The sequence below is a fragment of the Larimichthys crocea genome, chromosome XVII (assembly GCF_000972845.2).
Source record: "Larimichthys crocea isolate SSNF chromosome XVII, L_crocea_2.0, whole genome shotgun sequence".
Classification (NCBI taxonomy): domain Eukaryota; kingdom Metazoa; phylum Chordata; class Actinopteri; family Sciaenidae; genus Larimichthys; species Larimichthys crocea.
In genome coordinates this window covers 20,255,089-20,270,740 of record NC_040027.1, presented here as the reverse complement: position 1 = coordinate 20,270,740, position 15,652 = coordinate 20,255,089, and the positions used below count along the sequence as shown (strand labels likewise).

At 38.5% G+C, this 15,652-nt stretch overlaps 2 protein-coding genes across 4 annotated transcripts in view; one reads left to right on the top strand and one right to left on the bottom strand.

Annotated features, from left to right (window-relative positions):
* cep350 (centrosomal protein 350) overlaps positions 1-2,345 on the bottom strand; it is a 32,042-nt gene extending 29,697 nt beyond the window's left edge. For all 3 annotated transcript variants that reach the window (XM_019256833.2, XM_010743840.3, XM_019256834.2), the window contains exon 1: positions 1,943-2,345. The gene's annotated coding sequence lies outside the window, so the exon portion shown is untranslated. The remainder of the gene's footprint in view (positions 1-1,942) is intronic.
* Positions 2,346-3,834: 1,489 nt separating this feature from the next.
* cacna1ea (calcium channel, voltage-dependent, R type, alpha 1E subunit a) overlaps positions 3,835-15,652 on the top strand; it is a 94,855-nt gene continuing 83,037 nt past the window's right edge. Inside the window, exons 1-3 of the mRNA XM_027290347.1 lie at positions 3,835-3,918; positions 4,287-4,381; positions 14,042-14,604. Of these exons, the coding sequence (XP_027146148.1) occupies positions 14,075-14,604 (530 nt within the window). The 5' untranslated portion in view covers positions 3,835-3,918; positions 4,287-4,381; positions 14,042-14,074. The remainder of the gene's footprint in view (positions 3,919-4,286; positions 4,382-14,041; positions 14,605-15,652) is intronic.

The following is a 15,652-nucleotide window of genomic DNA, read 5'->3' as shown; positions in this document are numbered from 1 at the left end:
CTCACTCATATTTACACCCCTTGAGTCATGTGTGGTCATGCCGTTTACTCATAGCAATCAAGTGACACAGCCCTGAGGAGACCATGTCAGGCTGAGAGAGCAAACAGGAATAAGACTAAGATGATCTCTGCTTACATAAAAAGAAGTTACATAACAGCCCCCTTTTAACATAAAGTCACACACTGACGACCTTGATTATGAGACAGTGTGGATTAAATAATGTTCACTAAACCAGACAGTGGACAGGTCTGTGTTTTTCCTGTTATCAGAATCCAAAACACATGGTAGGAGACGAAAAGCGGATACAATGATGATACGCCACCAAACCGTATATAACATTAATAATGTCGTACGGGGAGCTAACACTTTCAGTGTCACCTTGACTCTTGAAATAAGCTGGCGTTAGCTCCTTTTGACAAAAAGTATGACCTGAAAATGAAAAGTGCTTACACCAGCATGAGAGAAAACACATACAACACACCGACTAGTAGTTAGTAATTAACCTTTATATGACAAACTTGGTGCCAATGTCAGCTGATTCAGTCAAATTTAAACAGCAGGCTTGATCCAATAATGTTATTTATTTCAAAGACTAAATTCTTTATAAGGTTTAGACTTACATATCGCATAGTTCACTGTTACTTGGTTTTTATTTTACTGTCACTAGTTTTATTTAACTGTCATTTATACATGTGTATATAGTGTTAAAATAGGATATCGTATAGGGTTAAAGTTTTGCTCTCTTGCTATTGTTTTCTTGCTATCACTTACTATCTCACTTACCGTTTGGGAGCTGCTGTAACAAAAACAATTTCGCTGCGGGGATTAATAAAGTATTTCTGAATACTACAGGTATACAGCTCCTGTGAACACACACACATAACTCATGTATTTGGAGGTCGTTAACTAAACTATTTGAAAAGTATATACTGGTGGGATAAAGGGTGAAGCTATCAGCAACCTATCAACACAACTAAATAAAATGTCTTGGCAGCTTTGTGTGACAGAAACATAACTTGGGAGTGTGTGGCTGATTTGTGAACTCAAATCCAAGATGTCGCGCGATCCCTTCTACGCCTCGTTGCTCGGCAACAGCCGCTCAGTGCTGCTCCCAACGGCTGAGCGCTCACATTACAAAAACACTGACGTCAGCACGTACGGACCGCTGCAGTTTAGCTTCCGACCACTAAAGTCTCCACCGTGCAAAGCGCTGCTTCAACAAACACCCAGCCGTCAGAGCCGAGGAAGATATACTGTGCCATCTTTGACTTTACACGGGCTTGTATTGACTTTAACTTTAATCCCACTCACTGCATCGCAGTAAAAAGGTGTTTTTAAAAAGGAGTTTACACCCGCCTGACATCGCTCTTTTGTCCCCGGATACGTCGCTGCGAGGTTTACCTTCAATTCAGCGACTTTATAATTTGAATTATTATTTTGTAAAGCCTGAAAAAAAGGGTTGCTTCAAACTGATAATACACCGGGAATTGTACAAGGGCTATTCAAGAGATAAGCTGTCTTTTGTGTTTGACATAATTAACTATAACAATACTAAATGACACGTAACTTCCTACTTCAAAGTGTGTCCCCGTCCAGGAATTACTCGTCCAACACAAGCCGTCATTAATCTACTTTCGGGTGTGAACCAACAATCAGGGTATTTCCGTCTTTTAAAAAACACAATCACTGTGAAACAACAGCAACTTTTAAAACAACCACATTTCTTTTTTTCTAATACCCTCGTTGTACGTAAAAAAAAATGTGTCAGCGACTCATGATAACATCTAACTTCACCGACACTTATTTCTCAGTGTCTGCGGTCCAGGCGATAGTCGGAGCCGCCAACTCGAGCGACAGAGACAGAGTTAATGTTGACGCTAGCTGACAGGAAAGTCGTGAGTTAACTTGGTTAAACGCCTCTTTGAAGAGGCAGAACATATACCTTTAGAGAAACGATCCGACGTGTCTAGTTGTCCACATTCATGGTGACTTCGTCGCAGTAAGAAAATCCCAAACTTCTCCAGACTCCTTCAGCTCCGTTCAGCTGTTAGCTAACGTTAGCCAGCTAACGTTGAGCTAACAGTTGTGCCAAACTAAGCTAGCAACTTTTTCTAGCGGCATGCAGCCATTGTTCGTGTTCTTGTTCTTGTTCTTCTTCTTCTTGTTGTTGTTGACAAAAAAGGGAACAAAATATCCAGGTCGGCGGTGAGATTCCTAGAGAGAAATGTCTCTACCCGCCTCTGAGGTTGCCTTTCCCGGGTTACTATGTTGATGTTTCTCAGCGGTGAAACTGGGGTATCCAAGACGGGTCGGTAACCGAGAGGCCGAAATATCGCGAGAGTTGGGCCACGTCAAACTCCGGGAAAGACCCACCCCCTGCGAGCTCGCACACACGTACACCCATAGTACACCCATTATAAAGTATTTATTCTCACTGTTTACATTTAACTTAAAAAAAAAAAAGGTAAATATCACCACTTGTAATTCAATGTACTCATACTGTGCACTCTGTGTACTATCTATCTTATGTACATAATACAAGTGCAACCAGGCAAATTCCTTAGTAAAAATGATTCTGATTATATTAATAATAATAATAATAATAATAATAATAATAATAATAATAACAATAATAATCGTGAATAATCTTCACCCCCCTTCTGTAATCTGACACAAATAATGGTTGCACATTATTTAACTAAATGTGATCTTTATATATATATATATATATATATATAGATATATATATAAGATATATATAGATATAATATATAATATATATAGATATATATAAGACTTGTGTACATAGGTTTTTTTGTTTATATACTGATATGTAACAAAAGAAATTTCCCCCTGGGATTATTAAAGTATTTCTGATTCTGAAAAATAATAATAATGATAATGAATTGTAAGTTCAAAGTTCAAGTACATATTGGTTGATATTGGACATGTATTGAATTGTCTATATGTGACTTTATATTAGTTTTTTTCCCCTCTTTTCTGTTTTTTTGATTGAGTTGACTTTTTTTGGTGATAAAATGAGTCAAACAAGGGCAAATTACACTATGATTTAATACAATAAAATACAAATAAGAAAAACTAACTAACTATAAGCTTGTGAATAAATAAAACACCAAATTCAGTGCAGAAGGTTTTAATGTAATACGTACAGTACATTTGCAAGTTTAACTGCTCTGCTTTGTCTGAATAATAGTAGAGTCAAAACAGGTGTTTAACATTATACTAATTAAGGTTCCGACTTTCCAGCGAGCCAACATGCACCCTGACTCTGTTCGACCTGAATGGAACTGAACCTTAATTTGTATCATTGGAAACACCTGTGTTTACCCTGATATTGCGTGTTAAAATGGCTGCTGGGGAAAAGGTTTGCAAATACTGATGAGTTTATTAAAAAAAAAAAAAGAAAGAAAGAAAGAAAAAAGTTAGAGCAGAGATTAATCGAAAATCGTCGCCAATCATCATCATCAGCCACACACACAAGGAGTCTACATAGAGAGCAGATTGCTTCAGTACAATGTCTGTGCATTTACTGCCATCCAGCGGACTGAGTGTGTATCAAACACACAGAGACACACAAGTACAGGCAATGAGCTGCTTCACCTTGAACACTCCACTCATTCAATAATAATAGCACTAATAACAACATTTCTTCTTGTTCTGCTTCTATTACAATTACAACTACTACTAATAAAGTACAGGAGTATATAAAGTATAATAAAAAAACCCACTATGAACACATCTTTAATCTAAAGATATTGCCTCATTTTTCTCTCCCTTGGCCTGATTTGTGTTGTGTGTCGAGTTCGGATTTTTCTGTCCCTATGGCAACAAATGGAGTGCACATCGTAAAAATGGGGGAAATAGTTTGATGATAGGATGTGTGCTCACTGTTAACAGGTAAGTCATAAATATATAAAGTGCAGCGGTGCAGCCTGGAGCCAGAGCATCCAGGTTTCCAGGTTATGGTTACTTTGTTTGACCATGCAGAAGGCAACATGTAGGTTACCTGTACTGTGCTCTGCTGTTTATGAGCTTCACATTCACGAGGAACTAAACACATGGTTACATGAAACGTCATTAAGATGTCGAGTATGTCATATAACAGCAGCTTTGATTGTATTCTTGGGTCCTGTCAATAAAAGGTGTTGTAACTGGCAACTGCTCCAATTCCCCCGATCCTCCCTGGCCAATAACCTGGCACGGCTCTCCCTCCCTCTGTCTCTCTCTCTCTCTCCCCTCTCTCTCCTCTCTCTCTGTACTGGCAGGGGGGTTAGTACGTCGGACGTGGTCGTTTCTGCTGCCACATTTTCATTTTCTGTGGAAAAGGTGAACGAAATGGAAACGAGTTCTCTCTTTTTAGGTAAGAAAATCCTCCGTAATGATATTTTCTAACAGGTGTTTGTTAAAAACACGCGACTGTGTTGAGCTTATCGACTATCCGACAACTAAAGCTCTTTTTTTTTTGGCAGAGGTTATGTTTGTGTGCCACCCAGAGGAACTGGGTGCAGAGATTTTTTGTAATGAGGAATCTTCATTGATAACCCTCAGTCAATGAAATAGTGCAGGGTTGTGGAGCTTTATGTGACTTGTAACATGACAGCTGGAAAACAAACATGTAAAACATGTTTCTTAATGCAATTCAACAGTAATTATTTCTTATTTTTTAAATGAGATGTGTCATTTTTAGCCTCCACTGTAGGAGACTGTGGAGGACACATCCATTTTTTTCTCTAAATGTTTGGTCCTAAATGTTTTCAACTCCACTCACCTTGGCTTGTTGTATACTTAGTTAACCTACAAAACATGACCAAATTAGCAATGTACTAATACCGTGACAGAGAGTTAACCTCTGTTCACTTTGGCTTTTACCAGTGCAACAGTATGAGGCAGACAGGAGACTGAGTCATTACACTGAGACAAAAAGATTCAAATCTTCATATTCAGTGTTGCTCAGAGTGACAGAGCAGGTGTCAGTATAAGGACCACATGGAGACACACTTCAATAAGGTTATGCTAATTGACAAGTGGGCCTTAGACCAGATAATGATAAAAATTTCAAGTGTAGAAAAAGAAATGTCCCCGGTCCAATCTCAAAGGCAACGATCATTACCCCAAGGGGGGAGGAATTAATTAAAGACAGAGACTTCATTTGCTGCAGTCAATAGAAAGGAAGTTGGTGTCTGACAAGTTGTTGATGAGGTTTTAGATACTAAATGATCATGATTTAGTTGTGTCATCCATCTGTCATCTTGTCACTGTCCTATTTAAAGAAACTAATCCATCAGAGGGAGTTAAACAGCCCATTTTCTCAAGTCTTGGGAGTTTGACAATAAAGGAAGAGGCAGTTTGAATAATCATTGTTTTTGTTATAGATGACAGGCTGCTGGAGGCAAATGCCGTGTTGCCAGTTGACTTTGTCACCTCAAATCTCTCTTTCCTAAAGTTGAGCCTTTAAAGTGCCGGCATGCAGTCTCATACTATACCCATTTACTGGTTGGTGGTTTAACAGGTAGTGTGATCATCTCTATGCTAGAAGTGATCAAATTATCTCCTTTTGAATAAGGGCAAATGTACTATTGCTTGGATCAATTCTGATTCTTTGGAGTGTTAATTATTTAATCAAATTAACGTTTGTCACTTACCACCTCCAATCTAGTTTGGCTATACTTCCCTGTTATTGTCTTTTCTTGTCAAGTGCTCTGATTGTCCTGATTGAATAACATCGCTCTCCTTGGAAAGGGTGCAAATTGGTTTTCATGGTGTATAAATTAGTGCCTCTATTCAGCATAGAACTGAACCTGCCTGTACCTCTTGAACTGAAACAATCTGCATGTTCCTTACATATTTCAAATACTGAATAATGGTGATTCATCATTCGCAAAGACAATCAATCATATCTTTTGCAGCCTCAGAAGAAATACTTAATTCTTCAGCAGTTGCCACATTCTGTCAGTCTTTCTGTTAAACTACTGACAAACACATGAACAGAAAGAACGTACAAAATCTAATGCAACGAAAACAAATTAATCCTGAGCTGAGGGCAATCTGAAATGTCAAATGCGCGATCATTGGTTTAGTTGGAACCTTAGGAACCAACTGATAACAATGCACCTAAGGCAAAGGCAGACAAATGGAGGCAAAAAGATCTAATGAGACACATACATTAAGCTTTGGTATTGGGTCGAACGACTGGAAGTGATTTGGGCTCCCTGGTAGCTCACCTGGTAGAGTGTACACTCATGTACAAAGGCTCAGTCCTTGTTGCTGTGGCCCACATTTCGATTCTGACTTGTGGCCTTTTGCTGCACGTGATCCACCTTCTCTCTCCCCGTTCTCTTGTCATTCTTTAGCTGCCCCAAGTGAGCAGGGTCTTGCTCTAAGGTCTAGTTCAATGCTACTTTGACAGAATAGATGGTTCTATGCTGCATTATACACTGTAGCCTAACTACATGCTACACTAACGTGGTTTGTTTACAGGTACACAGTGCATGACAGTGATTTCATTTATTGTGTATAGTAGTGTAGTGGCCTCACATTGAGCTGTAATGAATACACCAGATACTTACAGTATTTCCACAGCTAGTTGTGCAACCACCAACCACCAATCTTACTTATTATATATATGTAAGGATGGAATGCAATTATGTAATCGGGCAGACATTATGTACTAAAAGCCTTTTTTTTCACGATGTTACGCTCTGACCATTCCTTTCCACAGAATTCAATTACTTCTTAAATTCAATCATTTGATATTTATATCAATATGTTATTCAATTCAGGCTGCACTGAGGTGAGACTGTCTGAACCGAAGAGCATGCATGCAACAGAAATCATCAAAATGTGTAGTGAAGCATGTTTTTACATCCATCAGCTGCTGAGGTGGAAATCAGATCCTGCCTGTGATGCAATCCTAAAGTATCTATCTGAACACCTTTTTTGACATCCTTGTTCGCTAAACATCTAAACATCATTGACTTTTTATGTTTTATGTTCACATATCAGACATCAGAGAGAGTGCACAGTACAGTTTCACCTCTTTGTTCCCCTAAAGCACTAAATCATTTCTTGTTTGAAAAATATTACTATATCAACACTGAATTCAAGACCTGGAAAAACAAACAAAAGCTAATGATTGATGACAGTGGTTCTACTCTGCTCTTACCTCCATTTACACTGCTGTGATATCTTGTTTTATTTTATTGCATTATACAGTTCTCAAATATGTTTATGTGTCAGATTATAATGCCCAAACGATCATTACAGCACTTGAAATGCATCATGAACCATCACATGACAGTTCCTTATCTTAAACCTCATGAGATGTCTTTACCTTCCAATGATTTGACCATAACAGTGTGGTGGGCCTATTAGCAGTGTTGATCATTACTGATCTGTTGTGTCAGTGGTGTTATATAATGGTCTATCTTAGAAGGTCATCACAGCAGTAGGATCCATTTGAGAAGTGTTTTTTCATCGTCTGAAGGTTACATGTCATGATATACCTGGCTGAAGTTAAAGAATGCTGATAAATGCCCAAATAAATTACTAAAGAATTTTACTAAAGAGAAGTGACTCTTTTAAATGTCATAAATACCTTGAATTATATACTGTTTAATAATGTTCCTTATTCCATTGTTCATGGCACAATGCTTATATAATCATAATATAAAACCTGAATGAATAATCCCTGCAGGGAAATTAGGTTGTCATTGTTGCAGAATAACATATATAAAAAAAGTACTAAATCAGATTGATGCATGAAATCAATGGCAAGTACATCGCCACAAGGTGCAATGTATTAAGTAGAGATGCAGTGTATGAATAAAAACTATGGAAGAGTATGTAGCAAGTGTGCAGGGTGTGCAAAATAATTGCAAATAAACAAGTGGAAAAAGTGTATATGACATAAATACATACAGAACATATACACTGTATAATTATTAAATATAACACTCAAAAAATGAGAAGCAGACAAGAATCAAACTGAATTAACAGCACATATACAGGATGAGCAAAACATGCTAGTATTTACACTGACACATGTACACAAGGTGTTACATCTGCAAAGAAAAAAAATGTCATGTTCATATTTTTTTCCAGGAACAGAGGAGATTAGGAAAATGCAGTAGAACAGTTTTACTGCTTTAGTTATTGTCCTTGTATCCGTTATCTGTATAAGTTTAATAAGTTTTGGATATTAAGTCGAGTACATAACGAGATAATGTTTGATAGTGGATAATTCAAATACAGGGATTTACATTATGAAATTTCATTGTTACCTTGACAAGCATCGTTGAAGCATCGTTGTGCTTATATCTGCTCCTTCACTCGAGTTATGTTATAGTCTTGTTAACCTGGTCTGTATAAATGTCATCTGTATTCTCTTTGAATGGACGTTTACCTATCACACTCTATACATTTGCATATCTGTTGCTCCTGTTCAGTCACTGTAAAGCACCACACTGTGTAATAGAAAAGTTGCAAATTTCATAATGTAGATGTTGGCGATGCCGTAATGCACTCTGTGTGATACAGAACAGTATTCACTGGCTGTATTTTGAGAGTCACTGCTCAAATTTAGATGAGCAAGAGAATATTGGACACTTTAATATACTGTGAGTCACAAAGGTACTACAGTATTTATAACAGTCAGTGTTCCTTACTCAGGGATGAGCTGTCTATTCAGTTCAGTTGGTCTTTGTTCTTCTGTTTGCACAAGGCAAACAAAGCAGCAAGATAACCCACAGCATACAGTGTGACCAAAAAATGATTGAATACTAATAAGGTGGGGTCACTTGAGTCATATGTGTGTACAGAATATTGGTCTTTTCACTCAGTTTCCACTGCAGTGGGAAGTCCTAAAGGAGTTTGTCTTACCAATTCAAACTCTAAATGCATCACACAAATGTAGAAAAGTGAAAAACTTTTTTTGGTAACTGTTTTATCGTCATATTATTTCATACTTAAATCTTAAGTAATAGGAAATATTGTTGGTAACTAGAAAAAAAAGGACAGCAACTTGATCTTTTAAGCCATCATCAGGCATCAGATATTTGTGAATTACGGTGAGTGAAATGATCAGATTTCTGACATTAAATGTATTTCCTTGATTCCTCTTATGGACTCTTTAAGCCATCCTCTGGATTTCTTAATATTGTGGTTGTATCTCCAGCATCTTGCTGCAAACATGACGGTTATTTTCAGGTGGCTCAAATTTTAGCCCTGATTTCCTTTCAAACACATCACCAATTAGAGCAGATTCAGGGGACATAGCACTTCCTGACACATGTTTGGCCATTCACCAGGTTGACATCCAGGTTTGAGGGGAGGATGTGGTGAAATATGATGTGTCATCAGGCAGTTGTGTGGGATGTTGAGGGCAGCAGGTGTGAGAAGGTTCCTCGCCTGCCTGAGCCTCTCCTTCAGTCTTCATTAGCAACCTTGCAGACACCTGACGGAAAACAACTCAGCCTATCTAAAATTGTGATTCAGATTTTGTCAGAGAGACTCGCACTCTCTGGTTGGTTTTATCTCGCCTCTGGAAAGGCACCACACAGCTTTGAAAGTCGCACATTGGATGTTTCAGATAATGGCAGTGTGAAAGCTCAGTGACTAAAGCTAATCAACAACCAGCCTCTTAAAAGCTAAGTAGGAAAATTATATCAGACCACAGTCAACTTTCTTGGTAGTATGGTTTTAATAATTGTGTTCAGCAACCACAGTGGAGTGCAGAGGAAGCAGCTGTGCCTTGATGTTTTCATCTGTGCATTTCCGTGTGGGTGTTTTTCAGACCTCTGTGGTGAAGCTCTGTGGTACACGTCTGGTTGTACTAATGGTTGTGATAATGGTCGATACTTTATAAAGTTTCAGCCTTTATCTTTGTCTCATGATACAATACAATACCTCATCCTCCTTCCTGGTCATAAAACATTGTTTTCATTGCCTCAACTTTTTCCTGACAATAAAAGGAAAGGAACAGTTAAACATTTTGGGTAATGTGCTTATTCGCTTTCTTGCAGGTAAAAAAAATTCCATCCTACCAGTGCCAGATGAGATACAACTTGTTAATCAGTGAGCCTTAGAGGCGCTGGTAGGCGGATTTTGTTACCTTTGAGCAGAGATGAAGACAGACATGAGAGTGGTATCTTCTCAAACCGAGTATTATGCCAAAGTGTGCAATACACAAGCCAGTCCACCATTGCAGCGCCTATATGTGACAGTGTGACGTTTTCACCACATGCTCAACATCCAGTTACACTTTGAAAATAAAGCTTGCTGGTATGCAGTTTATCCATCCATCCATCCATCCCTCCCCCATCCCCCTCTTCATACTGCTGCTGGTACCATCATACACTGGCATGGTGTCTCGTATTGGATAAGCAAGTCTGTTACATGCTTCAGCATGAGACTGTGCTGCTAACTCTCAGCAAGAAAGCAGATAAGTGTATTTTCTAAAATGACCACAACATAAATGAAGTATATGTACACAAGTCAAGTGTTTCTGTAATTATTCTTTATATTTAGCGCAAACAAGATACCAAAAGATGAGATACAACCCACAAGGGACTGTTTCTTTCTTTTTCATTTCATTGTCTCAATCTCTCTAGCATATGGTAGACCATAAACAAGTGAGTTAAGTGCCTCAGTATTGAATACAATGTAGGCTACAAATGCTATGCAAACAGTACATAAATACACTCTGAATGCCCTTTACATAAATGCACCATCGATGAACCAAGTCCTCTCGCTGTTTTATGATAAGAACTGGAGTGACTTAAAGAGCAGTCTTGTGGCAATATAGAGTCACGGTTTAAGGTCATATATACAGTACATGTGTCCATTTTAGTAGCTTCCATCTTCTGGAAGAGGACTATTTGTTGTTCAGCCCTTTACTAACCATGTTCGTGTGAAGAAATTGACTTGTTCTACCTTACATATCTAGCAAATTGATTTTGGTGTTTAAATATTTATACCATCTTATTTTATTTTTGTCAGTCAGGAATATGATCATGGCACCTTTCTGAGTCAGTTTATTTGGTCTTTGTTGTATTTTGTTCATGTGGCTGGTGTTTTATTGGCAGTGTTATACTCAGATTTAACTGGCTGTACGCATATATCAGCTAATTGTGTTGGCATTCCTGCTCAGACAGTATGAAAACATAATTTGCGAAATGGATTCAGTAAGCGCTAGATCGATTTAGGTTCCCCTGCCATTTCTCAGACAGTTACTCCTGCCAGGAACCACATAACGAACAATTGTATGGACAATATATTTATACTCATATATAATGATTCACTGGCTTTCTCTGAATGAGTCTCACTCTATTCACATCATTTTGGCACACTCAGTAAAGCTGGGTAGAGGAGGACGGGGCCAGAACCAATGTTCTTCCAGGTGTTTTCTGTCACTGTTGGAAGCTACAATTAAAGCCACTTAACCTATGGTCCCATAGCTCCCTAGTTTCTAGCGCAACAGCATTATCATTATATACTATTAAGGTGTCAGAGGTAATGGGAATGGTCAATCAGAAACTATAGAGACATTATTGATTGTGTGCCTTTTTTTTAAAAAGAGAAACTGTAAAAGTGTATTTCATAACTTGAGTTCATGCAGCTTAGGTCATTCTAATCAGCAAGGTCCATAAGTAGGGTAATAAAAATACATTAAAAATGACTCTCAAAAGGGGATTGAACCTGTTGTAATCACCACTGATTGTTTTATTGGATGTCTCTCCTCTTTATAATTGAAATTAATTCAGACAATAGAGAAAGCACTCACACACTTGAATCTCTGGAAATGTAGGTGGCTTTTCCAAATGTTTCATAATAATTATAATGTTTGACTGCATTTGGAGGAAATCATAGATTTGCAAATAGAACAAAGATTTTAGTTTTGTGGGTAAAATTAGTTTTTGTGTTTTGGAATTATGCTCAGTTAAAGTTAATGCACTAATTTGCTTATTTTTGGCCCCTTAGTGCAGCACAACAAGCTTGTACATTGACATTTTATTTCCATGTAAAGTTGTTGAATGTGCTAGCTGACAGGCTTATTTACTTATACAGCAGACATAGAGAGGCATTAGCATTCATTTGCCATTGTGTTTAAGGTTATCAGACAAATCTAAATCCAATATTCAGACTCATTCAAGCTTAGTTATTGTCTCCACCAACGTCTGGGGGGAAATTCTCATTATTTTATTATCCTTTCTTCCTCCTAAGTCAGAGCGTTGCTGGTTTATTTGTGTTCTCCTCGGTACTCACACAATATAAGCAAATCAAGTATTAGTTATTTCAGCTTGTGCAAAAATGATTGAGGTGTTAGTGGAGACCTTCTTGAAATCAAGGAGGTGCAGCTTGCACAAGCGATACCATCAGCATCATCAACTCAAGAGGATTTCTGATCAGTTCATTCATAGCAGTTTCTCCACTTATTGACAGCAGTCTAATTAATGGCTTTTAAGCAGTCTAATGGACTTTAGGCTGATGCTCAAGAGAGTTGAATAGCTTTCATCTCGTGCTTTATTCAACTACACAACATCCCTTTTTTTTATACTGCTCAATATTTTCACTGCACACGTTCTTTGCTGTTTCTCTCAAGGGGACCATAAAACCAGAGATCTATCATCTGGCTAACTAAGATGGTGACGACTGCAGTAGGAACAGCAACAATGTGAAGGCTTTTACGGCATGTCAGACAAAATCAGATGTATTGTGTGCATATGCTGATTTGCACATACCCGAAACCATTTTCCACTAACTATTACTTAATTTTCCTACCAGATAAAAGACAAGATGGGCTGATACAATCACCCTTTCTCCTTTTCTCCCCTCTTCCTAATTGCACCATTAACTACAGCACTGGCAGTATTATGATTATTTGTTTTGAGGGCCGTGTTACAGCTTATCTAATTGGTTCTGATCCTCAGAGGTAATATTTTAAGCTGACTGAAGAGAGGGAGCTATCACAGAGGGTTAGCTAAACAAATTCATACGTCGAGAGAAGCTGGATTTCTTAACATTGAGGTAGACATAATCAAACAGCCAAGCATAAACTGTCTGCGCCTGTAAGTGTAAGTATCCTGTCAAGTCTGCACGAGAGGTGCAGCACAAAGCTACTAATTAATTCATTAAGTTAATTCCACAACATTTCCTGGGTATTTAGCAGTATCCTGATTTACAGTATACTAGAAGAGAGTGTCACCTGCTACTTCGTTCTCTGTGTTTGGTTGTTTTCTGCTGCCATTTACAGCCTTACTGGGAATCTACATTAAAAGCAACACAGACGCAGTGTGTAATTGCTAAAGGGAGCTTTTGGTTTGACTGTTACTGGGACAACTCTGTCCTCAGAACAGCTGTCCTGTCAGCAGCAGCTCCTGTAGGATCCACAGAAGTGAAAACGGCTTTATTTTTATTTATTGATTCATTGACTTTATTCTATAATGACAGCTCAAAGCTCATAGCGACACTGGTGGTGTTGATCCGTCATTGTAAATACTGTTAATAACTTCACAATGTATAAACAGCAGGATATCTATGTGATTTAAATAGCTGTCTGTAGAGATTATGCTTCACTAAGCTGAGTCGAAGTAAGATCTGTGCCATTGTTTTGAGAGGAACTAAATAGTGGAAATGGAACAGGAGGTTTACACAGTGGGGAAATGAGAGACAGAATTGCAATGGTTCATTTTTGCATGATTTGTTTGTAGATTAGAGATTGTGGGAGGAAGCCCAGATGAATGTGAAGTTTGTCTGAAGTGAAAAATTGAAACTATTGATATTGATTGATTCTTTTTCATTTATCTTTAACAGGATCCCTAACTTCAGCTTGTCACTTTTTTTTGTTTCTAGCCAAATAACGTAATTATGTTTGTTTACATTCCTAGTCTATATAACCTCGGTTGAAGTGAAGCTACACTGAATAAAAGCGTTCAGACAATGAACTCAGTTAAAGTTTGTACATTCATTTTATGTATATCTAATTTTTTCTTTCCATTTCCTCTCTACTTTTTCCTTCTTGCAGCACTATGCTGAGATCCTGGGCAGCCTTCCCACCATGCTGGAACTGGGCTCCTGTTCGGTCAGCTCTCAGTCTCTGACAGGGGATCACAATGCTTTGGGGCTACCGAGAGCCCCAGTGGGACATGAGTGTCCAGTGGTTAGTCTGGGCATGGGGACAATGTGTGGTAGCAGCACCCCCAGGCACCACATACTTCCCTCGTCCTCAGCGGACTGTGAAAACTGGCAGAAGCATCGTACAGGACTAGTCGGGGGGTCAAGCCTGTTCTCTGAGTCCCACTCTCACTTGGAGCCCCAAAGTCACTCAACCAGCTATGACACCCTCTACCTCCCACACATGTCTGGCTCTGCTCCACCTCTACAACCAAACCGTCTTGGTCTCTCTCTTGATGTGGGCTCGACTTTTGAAGTTGGAGGGGGAATGCTGGGGGTGGATGGAGATTTGGCCGTCAGTCCAAATGTGATCAAGCGACGTCGCGGTGGCCTGATCGAGCAGAGGGACATCGTCAAAGCCCACCAGGCTCATAAGATTCAAAGCACACCACAAGCACGACGCAAGGAGTGGGAGTGAGTATGATGCTGATATGAATACAGAACCATGGCTCTCACTTCATCCTACCTGCTAAATTATCCGGAGCTTTATCCTAAATAGCATCTACATCACCAAAGTTTTCTTCTGTGCTGTTTTTCTGAAATGCTGAAATATCTAAAGTTCAGATCTACTTACAGTGTTCACAGCATGCAAAACACTACAGCAACACAGCTGCATACAAAAATGTCCTTCAATTAAATACAACAACAACATCTGGGGTTTATAAAAATAGTACCAAACAAACATGATTTTGTACATTTATAGTGATCTTTTTTAATATCAGTTTATTTCTATGTTGCACTTTTCAGGGTACAATTAGAAAAGAATATGCATGCATTACAAAAAGGTGTCATATTTTCTCATTAGTAATGTTAAAAGGAGTTACATGAATGGAAATGGTTAAACATATTCAATGAAGAGTTTGTGTCTTACCAATATGTTTAGTTGGTATAATTGCAAGTTACTCATTGCCAAGCTTAATATACAGACTGGAAATAGTTTAAACAAACATCTCTCCTCTCAAACAAAATCCGCTTACTGATAACTGTAAACATCCCTGACATCTGAGCAAAAGATTAAGATTAGAAATAATAACTTGCCATTTTAAAGGGTGTTAGATTTCTTTTCTGGTGTCTTGGCTGTGAGCCATTGAAAGGAAGCCAGCAGAGATTGTAGGAGGTCAATCACATAACCCACCATAAACAGGAACTTTTCATTTTTACACTTACAGATTAAACACATGAGATATAACATGTTAATTATTGAGCTTTAGTAAGCTAAGATAACTGGCTGTATGGGAGTGTAGGGTAAGGGCGTCATTGCTACAAGCCTCCAGTCCTTGTACGACCAAACAAAGTGTCCGTATTCTTGGCATAAAATCAAAGACGTTTCTCAGTGGGTGTCAGGTTTGGGAACCTCATAATTACATCTCTGCAAACCTAGAGCTGCTGGAGGGACTATGTGGCCTATCTGGCCTGGGAATGACCCAGGAGTAGCTGGAATGCATTGATGAGGAAAAGGACG